Source organism: Phascolarctos cinereus, unplaced genomic scaffold (assembly GCF_003287225.1).
Source record: "Phascolarctos cinereus isolate Bilbo 61053 unplaced genomic scaffold, phaCin_HiC Scaffold_3;HRSCAF=262, whole genome shotgun sequence".
In the NCBI taxonomy this organism is placed as follows: domain Eukaryota; kingdom Metazoa; phylum Chordata; class Mammalia; order Diprotodontia; family Phascolarctidae; genus Phascolarctos; species Phascolarctos cinereus.
In genome coordinates this window covers 178,316,799-178,332,618 of record NW_027555736.1, presented here as the reverse complement: position 1 = coordinate 178,332,618, position 15,820 = coordinate 178,316,799, and the positions used below count along the sequence as shown (strand labels likewise).

Below are 15,820 nucleotides of genomic sequence, written 5' to 3'. Positions count from 1 at the left end.
TTGAGTTCTTAATTTTGTTTCCCTGCCCCCTTCCCGAGACAGCGTGCGATCTGATACAGGCTCTACATATACATTCTTATTAAACATGATTTCATACTAGTCATGTTGTAAAGAAGATTTAGAACCAATGGAAGGAACCACGAGAAAGAAGAAACAAAACAAAACAACAACAGAAAAAGAGAGCAAATAGTATGCTTCAGTCTGCATTCATATTCCATAGTTCTTTCTTTGGATGTGGACAGTCTTTTCCATCATGAGACTTTTAGAGATGTCTAAGATCCTTGCATAGCTGAGAAGAGCCCAGTCTGTGCAAGTAGTCATTGCACAATGTGGCTGTTACTGTGTACTACTATTTCACTTTTAAGTGTCTTCAGGGTGAATGAGTCATTTATGATTTTCACTTACCAAATATGCCATCTCTGAAAGTAACCCTGAACCTTCACTTTATACATGGAATCTCCATCTAGTTGAACTAGATGACTTCTGAGGTTTTCATATCTAAAACTATGTTCTTGTCATTTTAGAATCAATCATTCTCATTTATAATTGCTTGTGAAGCTTTTCCTTGATATTGAGCCCCAAATCTGCCTTTCAGTTGCTTCTATCCTACTGGTTCTCCTTCTGCCTTTTGATATCAGGCAGAACAAGGCCAATTTCAAAGATTTAAAGATGCCCCTCCAAGTTAAGAAGCATTAACCTGTTTTCAGTCATGAACTCTTTTGTTGTTAGTCTGGTGAAGCCTATACAGCATTTTCAGAATAATGTTTTTAGATGCACAAAATGAAATATGTAGGATTATAAAGAAGACCAGTGGTATTGAAATAGTTTTTGTGTGCATATATGTATACACATACAAACACACATATATATTGAGAGACAGAGAGAGAGAGAGAGAGAGAGAGAGAGAGAGAGAGCGCATGCCCCAAATTCAGGTTGAAAACCCCTATTCTCTGAGACTTTTCTGCCAACAATCCCCTGTTCTTTCTGTAGTATTTGTTGTATTTTAACTACTTTTTTTTAACCGTCTCTTGGAAAATACTTTGAATCAAGAGAAGAAACAAATTTCCATGATTTTTTTTTGTGTGCATATGTAAAACTTTGGTTTTAAGATTCCTTTTGCTGGTGTGCAAATAACAAAATGACTTAAAAGCCACCAATGGTTTTTGAGCAGTAAAGACTTGGCTGTGTTATTTGTAACAGCCGAAGGGAGTGAGTGACTTGTCGTTTGCCATGCTCACTAAGATTTATAATGGCAATCTTAATAGTTATTTCCTCATCCTTTACACATTTTCAAGCACTTAAGGAAAAACTGAAAGGGCTGCATTCTGCCCCAAAGTCTGAAAGTTCAAAAGATAAGAAGCGTTCTACCACATTCTAGCTACAAAGTATATTTAAAAATTTAAATGGCCATTTTTGAGTCTAGTGCCTAAGGTATCCATTTTCCTGAACAGTGCTGATTTGGGGGTCATGGGTAGTGTGGGAATAGTTTTGATGTAAGATTTATTAACTTGTTTCTAGTCTGTCATAACACACAATTTATTGCCATAAAATACTCTTAATATTTAACTAGAAGCATTAAATGTTTTAATACTTTAAGTCAAAGTTCCTGTAGTTTACTTTAAAATGTGTTGTGGTTAATACTTTGTATTGGTATCTAACTGAAATTATAGGAAAGGATTATCATTTTTGACCATGAAGTTGCCTGGAATAGTATAGCATTGAAAGTAGGACAGTTTACCAGTGCATAACAATTTTCTTTCATTCTCTTCCATATCTTCAGGAAGCACATTGTTAGTAAATAGTTAATCCTTTTCATTATTATTTTGGTTTAAATGATTACTAAAAATGAGTGACTGTATGGTTGTAAAAGTATTTGTAATTATTTTCTTCAAAAAAAACCAGTCCAAATGATTTTTTAACTTATGTAGAATTTTTTGTTTTAACCAATTTCTTTGCATTCTTATTTACTAATTATTTTCCTTATACCCTTGAGAGGGAAAGAAATTATAGAATTTTTGATCTGGAAGGGATCTTAATATACAAGATGACCAACCTGTTCTTTATGACAACGTTTTTGGTGACCTGTGGATCTTCACCAAAAAATCAAGTCAGCAAGTCACCAAGTATATCTTTAGAGCTCTCTGTGTGCCAGGTATTATGCTAAGCTCTGGGGATGCAAAGAAGAGCAAAAACACAGTTGCCCTCAGGGAGTTCACATTCTAATGGGAAAGATATCATGCAAGCAGATATATACATGCAAGATATATACAGTGGAGATAGGACCTGATCTCAGAGGAAAAGCACTAGCAGTGGGGGAACGGGACTGGGAAAGGCCTCTTGCAGAAGATGAGATTTGAGCTAATTCTTGAGGGAAGCCAAGAGGTGGAGGTGAGGAAGGAGAACAGTCTAGGAATGGGAGATAGCCAGTGAAGATGAATGGACTTGAAAGAAGATAGTGTCATGTTTAAGGGACAGGAAGAAGGCCAAGTGATTCTGGATTGTAGAGGATGCAGAGGGCAGTAAAGTGTAAGAAAACTGGAAAGGTAGGAAGGAGCCAGATTGTGAAGGACTTTGAATGGCAAACAGAGGATTTTATGTTTGATCCTGGAGGTAATAGGGAGCCTCTGGAGTTTATTGATATTGGGGTGACATGGTCACTTTGATAGCTAAGAGGAGAATGGACTAGAGTGGAGAGAGACTTAAGGCAAGGGAATCAATCAGCTGGCTGTTGTAATAGTCCAGATGTGAGGAGATGAAGCCTGCACCAGGGTAGTAACTTTGTGATTTGAGAGGAAAGAATCTGTCTAAATTCCTAGACTCAATATTGTGTTTTGAGAATAGGCCATTTTAAAGGGATGTTCTTGGTTTTAAGCCTTTTTTCCCCAGCTCACTGCCCTTGCATACTCAAATGGGAGATTTGATGAAAAGAGATTTTTTTTTGTTGTAACAAAGAAGTTTATATAAAGCAAAAGCTTGATTTTATTTCTTTTTAACACATAAATACTAATTAGCTTAGTTATCAACTTGTCAGAGACTTTACCTTTGGAAGAGAAATTATGGAGCACAAAGGAATTGGATTATATGTATATGATTAGAAACAAGGTTACCAGAGGGCAGCATTACCCTTTCTGGATATCCTGTACCCTCCCCCCACCTTGAACACTGCTCTCTTCTTCCCCCTCACCCAGCAGGCAGAACCTATTCAGTAACCATGGGACCATCCTACATTTTGCTGGACCAGAGATCATTAGGGAGAAACAGAGATGAATTCAAGGCTATTGCCACGAGACTTCTCCCCTAAAACCCTGCTGCTGCAAAGACCACTATGGTCTATGGGGAGCCAGAAGGCAGAGTCCCTGGGCCACTATAGGATGCTTTTGTACCCTTTTTGCCCTACCTCAAACCTTGCCTGCCCTAATCCTAATTTAATTTCTCCTTCCAAACTGCATCATAAGGAATTTTGAATTTTGCCATCGGCTTTGTTCTTCCCGAAGAGTGACTGGGCCTTTCCATCTATCCTGTTGCTGAACATTCCTCTTGTATGTTTTAGAGCCAACAAATAGAATGTGAGCTCTTGTCTGGCTTTCTATTTGTAGTCCTAGCCCTTTGCATAGTGTTTGGCACATGGTAAACACTTAATGAATACTTTTATATTCCATTCCTAGGCTGATTGAAATAGTGCCTTGTACCTCCTACAGAACCAATTTTTGTTCATAGTCCAAGGAGAAGGATATTAAAAGTTGTCCTGCACTCTTATAGACTTAATGTGGCAGATACCTGAAATGCTGTGATAGAAGTTATGATCCCTCTAATGTTTCGCAGTTGTGTATGGATGGGAAATGATTTTCCCCATCAGTATACTGACACCAGTGTTGCTGTGATGGCATTTGTTTTTCTCTGTCTTGTATGTTGATCATCATAGGACTTTAAGTGATAGCTATTTTAGGACTCATTTTTGCTTTATGGTTTTGGGAAAGAGTTGCCATTTTGATCCTGAGAGTAAGAGATTTTTCTTTGGAAAATAAGGCCTTTTCTCCCAATAAAATTTGGTTTAGAGATTCCTACTTATGTCCTTCTCAGGTTTCTCACTACGTTGATATAAAGTAGAAAACATTGAAAGGTGACCTGAAAAGTAGTCAAGAAATGGTGATGATCACATATTACTGTTTTGCATTTTGTAATTACTCTCACTTCATATATTCTGAAGAAACAGATTTGGTTTAAAAAAAGAAGTACCTTAAAGGAAGGAATAAAGCCAATTATTTTAGCTCCATCCTCACTTTCTAAAGGTGTCAACTTAGATTCAGTCTCATATAGACAGTCCTCTCTTTGATATTGTTGTAGGGAAATTCTGGGTTTCCATAGACCATTATAATCATGTAGAATCTTTTGTAAAAGTCTTTTGTAAACTTTTCTAGGCTAATTTCACATCAAAATAGACATTATTTACTGTACACACTTCTGAGAAGTGATTACAAATTACAGGAACTCAGTGACTTAGTGTGAAATGTTTAGCTAGTCTGAGGGGAAAAGGGAATATATGTCTGGGGAAGTTATAAAAAGTGACCAAGTAAGGAATTACTGTGTATTCCTAAATATGATGTTCTGGATTAGAGAAAAGCAGATTTAATAATATGACATTGTTTAGAATTAAGAAACTATGAAGAGTGAAGTTTTTTAGTCAGGTTCAGTAAAGAGGACTCTACCCTTTTTTACAAAAAAGAAAACTATTTCACCTCTTCCCCCAAGCAGTGCATGCAGTACTGCACTGAATTCTCTCTTCTCATAGCACTTGTTACCAAGCTTACATAGTTTGGCCACTGGATAAATGTTGAGGGATAATGAAATGAAGTGAAATGTCCATGGGAAACAACTAGAGATCCTGAATGTCATTTGATGTCATACCTGCTGAATGGCCTGCGCAGCTCTGGAAGCTCGTCTCTTGCTTTCTCTTTAGACTTTTACAAACTGAGAAAGCCTTCACTATTTCATGCTCAGCAGAGCTCTATGGCGTAGATTGCTCAGGGAGACTATTTCAGAAATCAGTGGAATAGGATTTTGACAGGATAATGGTCTCTTGGGTATTATAAATTCATAATGCCTACACATTTAATTTTCAAAATGGGAGACTGTGATCCAGTGGCAATGTTCTGGTCTGGCTGCTTTATTACCATTATACAAAATGATAAAAAATAAATTAGTGGATATTTGAACTAACTTTTGGAAAGGTACCTGAAGACCAACATCATCGTATCTATTTAAATAAAAGAATTTTTTGAAATAAAGAACACTGTAATAAAGAGAAAAATGTGCTGATCCCTCTGAGTTTTTTATTCCTTTTCCATCAGCACAATTGCATGTTTCCTTTGTATTTTGTAGAGAGCACAAAGCTCAAGAAATAGCAATGAATCATCTTAATTCTTTAAAAGTTGTCCCTGTAGCTTATGATCCTGTGTATTTCCTTGAAAAAAAGAAAGCAATTTGAACCCTTTGTTCTTGAAACCTTTTCTTATTTTTATTTTGTTTTTGATTTTGAATTTAATTATTATAAGAAACACACACATGTCAGTATATATGTATATATAGTATATATAGTATATATATATATACTATATATACATATATATAAAGAAAAAGAGGCTTATTGAAGAAATTGAACTTCTATTATATACTGTTTGTTACATGTTACATTTTCTGGGAAGTAACAAAACACTTCTATTTGTTTATGTTCTCTTCTGTACTTTTTGTTTTCTTCTTTGCATTAAAATTTTTATTAATGCTTTTTGTTATCTATCACTACCCACCAACCTACCTCAGCTCCTTCCTGAATAGAAGCTCTTCTTGAAACAAATGTGTTGTCCAGCAAAACAAATGGATATTAATCATACTTAGAGTGCATATCCCATGCTGCAACTGGAGTCCATTTCCTTTTGACTCTTCTTACATTCATTATCCATAGCTTTCTATGAAACCAGCCATCTCTTTTTTTTGGGGGGGGGGGAGGCCATTAGATTTTATTCTTTTTTTAAAAAATTTTATTAATTTATTTTGACTTATCAACAATCACTTCCATATTCTTTTGAGTTGAAAATTTTTCTCCCCCCCACCTTCCCCAAGACGGCGCACAATCTGATATAGACTTTACATTTACATACCCATTAAATGTATTTTCACATTAGTGAAGTTGTAAGTAAAAATTAAAACCAATAGGAGGAACCATCAGAAAGATGAAACAAAACTCAGCAGAAGGTAAAAATAAGTGATAGCGATTCAACTTCCATAGTTTTTCTTTGAATATGGACAGCATTTTCCATCAGGAGGCCTCTGGAGATGTCTTAGATCCTTGTAATGCTGAGAAGGGTTCAGTTTAACAATTTTAGTCATTGCATAACGTGGCTGTTATTGTGTACAAAGTCTTCTTGCTTCTGCTCACTTCACTCAGCACCAGACCATATAAGTCTTTCCAGGTTTTTCTGAAGTCAGCCTGTTCATCATTTCTTATAGCACAATAGTATTCCATTATATTCATATACCACAACTTGCTCAGCCATTCCCCAATTGATGGGCATCCTCTCAATTTCCAATTCTTTGCCACCACAAAAAGAGCTGCTGTGAATATTTTTGTACATGTGGGTCCTTTTCCCATTTGTTTGATCTCTTTGGGATATAGCCCTAGAAGTGCTGTTGCTAGATCAAAGGGTATGCACATTTTTGTAGCCCTTTGGGTATAGTTCTTCAAAATGGTTGGATCATTTCACAGCTCCACCAGCAATGTATTAGTGTTCCAATTTTCCCACATCTCCAACATTTATTATTTTCCTGTTTGGTCATGTTGGCCAATCTGATAGGTGTGATGTGGTACCTCAGAGATGTTTTGATTTGCATTTCTCTAATCCATAACGATTTAGAGCATTTTTCCATATGACTATATATATGTCTTTAATTTCTTCATCTGAGAACTGTCTGTTCATATCCTTTGACCATTTATCAATTGGGGAATGGCTTGTGTTCTTATAAATTTGTCTTAATTCTCTATGTATTTTAGAAATGAGGCCTTTATCAGAGAGACTGTTTGTAAAAATTCTTTCCCAATTTTCTACCTTTCTTCTAATCTTAGTTGCATTGGCTTAGTTTGTGCAAAAACTTTTCAATTTAATGTAATCAAAATTATCCATTTTGCTTTTCATAATGTTCTCTATCTCCTGTTTGGTCATGAATTCTTCTGTTCTCCATCGATCTGATAGGTAAACTATTATAACTATTCCTTGTTCTTCCAGTTTACTTATGGTATCAGCCTTTATATCTAAGTCATGAACCCATTTTGACTTTATTCTGGTATATGGAAACCAGCCATCTCTTAAGCCACCTAAAGTTGACTTGTAACTAGATGATGTGAGTATTAATAAAGCTTTGTTACTGATGTGCATTTTCCCCCATGTCTTTGATTTGCCATCAGCAAAATGTTGATAATTATATTGATGAATCATGTGTATAGGGTGTATTGTAAAAATGCTTAGAAGTTTAATAAACTAGCCTTTGTAAATTTTATGGGCAAAATGCATATGAAAAATGATAATTCTATATAAAAATAAAGATTCAAAAAGTCCAGGTGCAGTAATGACTTTGAAATCTTGGTAGTAGAGCCATGGGAAAAAGTAATTTCTCACATTTAAAAAAATATACACTTTTGCCTTTTAGGTTTGCCATTCGGAAAATAATGCTTCTGGAATTTAGGTAAGTAAAAAAAGTCTTAAAGTTGTTTCTACTAAGGGTAAAATAGCTGATATACTTGTTCTTGTACAATAACTGATTTTTTTTTCAAAGCTGAAAGTCCTGTGAAGGATTTAAAATTGAAACAGGAAAGAATTTGAAAATACAGAAGGATCATAGTTTTGGCATTGGTTATTTGGAATATATGGGTGCTCACCTTCACGTGCTTAAGTAAAACCATCCTCAGTAAAACCTGAATTGTGAGCTCCTTTTTCTGGTAGCTAGTGATGGATTATGTTGAATCTTGTCATAATTTTTCCCTTGGTGTCCTACTGAGCAATGGCTTGTGGTTACAAGAACCTGTCAGTTGTATAGTTTATGGCCATGGAACAGAATTTTTCTCTAAATAGAACTTAACTGGGCAGTTTAGAGATTGAACATGCAACCTTTGACCACATTAGTAGCATGTCCTTCATAAATAGTCTGAACAGAAAATTATATAGCATTTTAGGTAATGGAAGTAGGTGTTCCATTTGGTAGCAGGAGTTTGGGAGTGTAGGATGAGTCTCTAGGGTCCAGGAAGTGGAGGCAAAGGTGTTCTGGTCAAGCAGGTATTAGATGTTAGCATGTCAGAAGTCAGGAGGACAGAATAGATGGGCTACAGTAAACATCCAGAAACCAGAACTTGTACAGGAAGGAAAACAGCTTCAGGGCTCTAGTGACAAGGAAAGGCCTTGATAAGTATATTAGTCCAGATGGGACATCATCCAGGAACTTTTTGTACAGGCAGGGCCCGGGATTCAAGTGTAGTTGCCCTGAGGCTTACATATATCACAGAGTCAGAGAGAAGGCACTCACGACAACAGGATCCATCTAGAAAAAGAGTAAATTTTATTAACCAAAGACTGCCTACTTGTTGCTTGATCTCCTGCCTTGTCTTTACTTACTTATATGAACCAAACCTGGAGCTGTTTTCAGGTTAAAATTTTTTTAAAATTCCATTAAAAAAACATTACAAAAAAAAAGCTTTTCCATATACATAGAACCAAAAAGGATTTTTTTCTGTGAAACTGTTACTTTCTTTCACATTGCTTACTTTTTAAAAAAAAAAGTATGTAGTAAATTCTATGTGTTAGCTTTTAAGACCGTCTTGCTTGACTTTGTTTCCTTCCGAACTTAAAAAAGTTTACATTGACCTTTTTGGGGGCATCACTATTGCTAATCCCCCTCTGTTGTACGACCTTCCTTATTCTACACTGGGAGAAAAAAAATAGGAAAAAACCCCAAAACAACCAAACTTTTGTAGCAAATAAGCACAGTTTAGCAAAACAAAATAATTCCAGACTGTGGCTGTGTCCAAAAATGAGTGTCTCCGCACGTTATATCTATCACCTCTGTCAGTACGTTGGTAATGTACTTCATTATAAGTCTTCTGGACCTGTGGTTGGTCATTGCCTTGATAAGAGTTCTTAAGTCTTTCAAAATCATTTTTCTTTACACAATTACTGTCCTTATATTAAGTTGTTCTCCTGGTTCTGCTTACTTTGCTCTGCTTTTGTTTGTTACTACCCAAAATTCTGGAAATCATCTGCTGTCATTTCTTACAGCACAATAAAATTCCATTACATCCATGTGTTCAGCCATTCCTCAGTTTAAGATGAATCCAAGATGCTAGGTTTAATTATTTGCTTGTGGGCCCCCCCCCCCCAATTTTTAATCTCTCTCTTCAGGATCCTGAAATTTGCTTTGCTCATGACTATTTTGTCTCCAGGATTGTCCTCCCTCAGTATGCTACACCCACTCCTTTCTCTGCTTGTTTCCCTGTTGAGTTTGACGTACTTCTCTTCTAGATTCAGTGTGTGTGTAACTCTCCTTTGTCCATTTTGGGGAGGTGGGAAGGTCATCTGATTCCTCTCTGCCCTTTACCATGATTCTATACTCTGCTTATTCATTCAGATTAAAATTTGAAGACAAAGAAAATAAAATATAAAAGTTAGTTGAAGATACAAACTTTATTTTTCTTCTGGCTTTCTCACTTTGGTTTTCCTAAATAATGTTTTACCCCCTTTTTTCCTGATTATTGATAGGCTTTTGTCTTTTAAAAAGTTGCCTAGTGCTTTTACTTGGGAATGACATTCATGTTCCAGCAAAAGCTAGTAAATATAAAATTAACTCTCTCAAGTTGCCATGATCTTTTTAATATTGTACATTGCTTATAAGGTACTGAATAATACAAGTAGTATAATTTTGTCAACCTTTAATTTATATGGGGTATGGTACATTTTTCTTTCTAGGGGGGCAGTATATTTTTCTTTTTAGGGGTACCTATAGAGAGAAAGAGTTGCTTTGGTTGTTTCTTTCCTGCCCATGTTCTTTCTGTTTGGTACAGAATTTTCATGGTTGCCACTAAAAGAGAAGAATGTAGGTTAAGTGTCTTCATAGTATCAAGGGAAGATAACAGAAAAATATAGAAGTTTTCATAAGCATGGCTATCCAGAAATATGTAGGGACAAACTGCTTTATACACTTTAATGGCCCTTCAAGGCACTACTATTTTTCCTCAAAGCTTTAAGGATATTTGATTGTATTGGTTTGGTTATTTCCTTCTTCAGTGTCTACCTTGGTTGCTTTTCTTCATGAGTTGCTATAGATTCCACTTCCTTGCGCCCCTCTGGTGATGACCATCTCTGAACTTAGCCAGGCTGGTTTTTGGAAGAGTGGAATACAGTCTTTAGCTAGTCTCATACATGAAGTTGCTATAATTTGATAGGCCCCATCAGACCTTGCACTTAACTAAGAGAGCCTGTGAGAACTCACAGTTACTCCTTTGCCAAAAAGAGGTCTCAAAATTGGACTTTAGTCTTACAGATCTTTATGATAATAACTTCCATCTTTTTAGTCTTTATGAGATGTCATTGCAAGTATCGTTTTTCTTTATAGATGAGAAAATGTAGCATAATAATAGATGTCCATAACAAGCCATTAAGAAAGGATAAATTATGTTTAGTATCTTCTGTTTTTGATGTTAGAATTATGCTAAACATTTTAGGAAGAAAAGTTACTAAAACTAAACAAAAGCTTTAGCTTAAAGGCATAACTCAGTTTTCTACAGATATAACAGTGTGGAAGGTCTTTTTATGTGGCGACACTGGAGAGATGACATGTGACTATACTAATAATAGCTCCTCAAAAAATCTATTTGTGATAATCATAGCAGCAATTATTTGTTATACAGTCGAGGTACTGTGCTAGGCTCCTATGTCTCGAGTGTACCTGTCTGCTAAAATTCTCATAGCATCAGCTAGTGCTCTCACAGCTTCTTTTGGTTAAGTATCCTTATTTTTATTGGTTGGAGGAAACTGGATAAGGACATCATCTGTGGCCCATTGGTCATGACAGTTAATGTGTGCCACTCTCCATTGGTGCCTTCTAAGATGAGCCTAATCCATATCTTTTATGTATAAGTTTGCAGCAGTAACAGTGACCTAGATTAAAGGTAACTTTGTGAAGTGTTCTTAGATCATAAATATGGATTTTCAGAATGTTTTCAGGGAGACATGGATAATTATGCTTTTTTAGGTGAATGACACATTACTGTGGGTGGTAGCAACTAATGAAATATTCTGTGCTTTTTCACTTGCCACAGCCAGTACCTTGAAAATTACCTGTGGATAAATTATTCCCCAGAGGTGTCCAGCAAGGCCTATTTAATGTCGATCTGCTGTATGGTGAATGAGAAGTTCAGAGAAAATGTCCCTGCGTGGGAGGTAACCGATTTGAATTACTTGACTTACTTGAATTTGCCTTTGATCTAGGAGTTGTAGCTTCACACTGTGCCCACTTAAACTGTTGCAAAGTAGCAGAACTTTTAACTTTGACAATAAACAATGCCTGTCTGCACAGTACCTGCCACAGTGGCAAAGGTAGCTCTGTCAGAGAAAGTGGCTATTTGAAAGGTTGCTTTTATGCCAGTTTTTTTTCTTTCAACAGTCCTCACAGTAAAGCTATTTCCTAAATTTAAAAACATGTGTGGTTATTCTGTGTTTGACACAAAGAATGACACAGATTGCAAAGCTTTTGATTCCAAATGAATGCCAAGCACATGTTACAAATGCAAATAGGTGTTTCTTGAATGAGATGATAATTTCTTCTCTCTCAATTTCTTTTTTATCCCACCTGGGGAAATATGTTTGTAACTTTAACATGAACAGAGTGGTATTTGAGATGGTGTCATTGCCAAACTTCTGTGCCATAACTTTGATTATCAAATTTTATTCTTGACCTGGGATAGTTTTCTTTTTCCAGTGAATTTAAACTTCTCACTGGTGCTTACTTCTTAGAGCCCATGGCGTTAGAGATCCCAGACTTATTTCCTGTGAAAGTCCCTAGATTTGGAAATGTTTGAAATGACAAGAATATTTTCTCTAGGATACGAAGGAGTCAACTCAAATGCCACAGTTTCGCTACTTTTAGGTGTGTGTATGTGTGTGAATAAAGCATGGTAGAAAGAGGGAATAATTATTTCTGAAGAGGTTTGCCTACATTTGCCCTAGAGTATTGCTGTCTAAATCTGAAAGGACTTTTTAGAGAGAGAAATTATCCTTTAATTCCTTAGAGGTAGCCAAGAAGTACTTAATTCTTGTGTGGAAATCCAGCAGCCATTTGTAAAAATTAAGGTTCTGTGAATTGTTGTCTTGCAGGTTCATTAAGTGATTGCAGATCTGGGACAGATTAGAGTCACCGAGTAGTTGGAAAGGTGGATATTTTGACCCATCAGTAAATATTTAATGCCTTTATATTGGTATTTGTTAAGTACTTGGACCCTTAAAGAAATGTGAAGAATTAGATTGACTCAAAAGTACTTATTGAAGAATTTCAGTGTAAATAATTATTTTTTGTGATTCTTTGAATGAATGGAAAAGCATTTAAGTGCTTACTATGTGTCAGGCACTGTGCTAACACTGGGATTACAAATCCAAGTAAGCAAGATAGTCCTAATGGAGAAAACAACACATACAGGGAGTGGTGGCCAGGGAGGAGTGTTTTGGACAGGGAAATCAGAGGGATAGTGATTGGAGTCTTAGACGGTTGATCGAATGTCCTTTCTAGGAATTGCAGTGTCCTTGTGGTTATCATTCTTAAGAGTAAGGATTGGAAAATGTTTGGGGTAGGGCTGGAACAAGGTAAACATGCAATGACATGAACTAAAGATGACCTGGAGGTGGTCTAGTCTGGTGGGTTTGGGACCAGGAAAGATAAGGCGAATACTTGCCTTTTGGAAGTCCTGTGGCCCCAGCGTTTGATTTTTTAAATTGGCATAGTTTTGCTTTTAGCTTGGAAAGAAAACTCTAAGATAATTATGGGCAAAGGTGATAGAAAATAAACTAAAAGAATGAATTGTATCAACCTTTTCCTCTGGGTATGTTTCTCTAAGAAATATTTTATATCTGTATATACTCTCATACCTACTTGTATTTCTAGAAGATAAAACATAGTTTTGAATAAACTAACTCAAAATGAATTTATTCTTTTATTTTTTAGATTTTTAAGAAGAAGCCAGAGCACTTCTCGTTCTTTTTTAAGTGCATCTTGGAATCAGTACTTGTTGAAAATGAAGATGAATTTTCTCTGCAGGAACAGACAATCCTATTACTCTTTCTTGATCATTGCTTCAATAGCTTGGTAATTTTAACTTTATTTAGGGGTTTTCCCCAAAACTTTCTCTTCTTCATGATAAAATTTAGAGAAAATCAAAAGCATAGCCAGTTGTCTTATGGTAACAGAGGGTCAGGAAAATCTGTAGTTAATACCAAAAGCATGTTTAGAATTTCATTCTCTTCAACCAAAACATTTTGTTAAACCCTGCAAAAATAAGTAGATTTGAGTTTCAGCTCTCCTTTTTCCGTAGAAATTTTATTATACTGTCTCTCTGAACTTTAGTTTATTGATGTTTTCCCTTAACAATAAGTATGCAAATTAAAGGAAAAATTTGCTTTTCTCATATTTTTGTAAACTTGTTTTTCTGATACCTTGCATAGGAAGTGGATCTGATCCGGAGTCAAGTACAACAACTTATCTCTCTGCCCATGTGGTTGGGTCTACAACCTGTGAGTAGTAATGTCATTTCAAAAACATAGATATGCATGCTTCATAACTGGTCTTTGTGTTGTCTAGATATAAAATTTCTTGGTAATAATAACAATAATAGCTAGCACTTATATAGAACTTTAAAGTTTGCAAAGCACTGTACATATATTTTGTCACTTAATCTTTGAGGGCTGTTATTATCCCCATATCACAAAGATGCAAACTGAAGCAGAGAGAGGTTAAGTGACTTATTCAAGGGCACATAGCTAGCAAGTCTCTGAGGTGAGATTTGAGCTTAGGTCCTCTTGACGCCAAGCCCTGAGTACTTAACCACTGAGCCAACTAGATAAAAGTTCTTGCCCTCCTTAGAAGCTATCTCTCAATTAGTACAGTTTTCTTTTTTTTTTTCTCCTATTTCTTCAAAGCATTAACTTAGTATTGATATTGACTTAGTATTTTTAAATACTGTAGTGTAATTTTTGCTTTATACATCGAGGTAAAATGATGCTATCAACTGAAGCTTAGAAGATTGTTATATAAATATAAAACATTGTCATAGTCCCACCCAGGGCATTAGACTAATTTCAAACTTAAATCTTTATGTTTACCTCAATTGGACTATGCAGAACAGCTTTTAAAATAAGTGCATCATATTTAGCTTAAAGGATTTTTTGTGTCATGCTGTTACTTGAATATTTCCTAAAGAATAAAAACATGAACAAAATTTTCCATTTCTTTTTCTGACAGCTTTACTTATAAAACAATATGCTTCTGCATAATATGTCATACACATTTTATTCCTATAATAATATGTTTTTTTCATAATTTTCTAGATAAATGTACTAAATCCAAATTTAGAAACAAAAACTATATTTAATTGCTAATTTTCTTTAGAATTTTTATTAGAAAAGGTAATTCCATAACAAAGAAATATATTCTGAGTGTCATAATAAGGAATTGGAGGGTAGTATAAGGAGCTTTGCTTTGGGGGTATTCCCAGGTTTTGCTAAGAGTGACTTGCCTCTAATAGGTAAATAAAAGAAATTAATTACCTGTTGGCTTGTGCTTCTGCAATTTAATGTCACCAATGACTGCATTCCACCTTCTTTCAGGCACGTTTGGAATTAGAATTGAAAAAGACGCCCAAGCTTAGAAAATTCTGGAACTTGATTAAAAAAAATGATGAAAAAATGGATCCAAAGGCACGAGAACGGTATGTAGTGAAACTTTTATTCTTTGTTACTTGACTTTTCAAAATTCTGAATTTCTTGTGGGCATTAACTGCGCCTGCCACTTATTTGCTGGTACACTAGATATTATGTAAAATGCAGGTATATGCTTAATAGGTGATTTAAATTTTTTTTTATTCTCTTTGGGAGAAATAGTGTTCAGATTGTCATTGCTGTCTTTAGGTCGTTGTTTGGAGTAGAAACCAGTAACCCTTTGCTTTTTCTCCCTTCCTGCTTCACCACTGATAAGTTTGTGCACCAGTAGGCAACACTTCCTAATGGTGTTCCCCTGAACGTATCCTTTTCTAACAGTGGTTGTTCCAAATTTCCATGTCTTTTAACTGAATCCTTCCCTGTGGATGTATTTATTTGACTTTGTGGAGAAGATGAAGGGCATGAAGTATGATATCTGTGATCTTCCATCCTTTCCAATTCAGAATTTTTTGTAGCCACACTATTTGTCACCTCATAAGTGATGATCTTTACTCATTCTTCTTTTTTGTTCCAGAGAGGTATCTCTTTACTTGTTTCCAAACCTAATCTCTTTGGGTTCTTGATCATATTCCCTTCCACTTTTTTATTTAATCAATTATCCTTTCTCTATTTTTTTTTACATCATCAGTCTCTCTTCTTACTGATTTCTTTTCTTCCTCCTATAATTACAGTCAGATCTTCCTTTTTGAAAAGAAAGGAAAAGAATCTCTATCATCTTGTAGCTATTTTTCCTCTTCCTGTTCCTTTCTCCCCCCAAAAAAAATCTGTTTGAATTGCCTCCATGTCTTTGCCCTCAACTT

The 15,820-nt window shown here is 35.5% G+C and overlaps 1 protein-coding gene across 1 annotated transcript in view; it reads left to right on the top strand.

Moving 5' to 3' along the window:
* Positions 1 to 15,820, top strand: part of AQR (aquarius intron-binding spliceosomal factor) — a 106,529-nt gene that overhangs the window by 10,740 nt on the left and 79,969 nt on the right. The window contains exons 4-8 of the mRNA XM_020994828.2: positions 7,699 to 7,734; positions 11,357 to 11,477; positions 13,252 to 13,392; positions 13,749 to 13,817; positions 14,910 to 15,010. Coding sequence (XP_020850487.1) covers positions 7,699 to 7,734; positions 11,357 to 11,477; positions 13,252 to 13,392; positions 13,749 to 13,817; positions 14,910 to 15,010 — 468 coding nt within the window. The remainder of the gene's footprint in view (positions 1 to 7,698; positions 7,735 to 11,356; positions 11,478 to 13,251; positions 13,393 to 13,748; positions 13,818 to 14,909; positions 15,011 to 15,820) is intronic.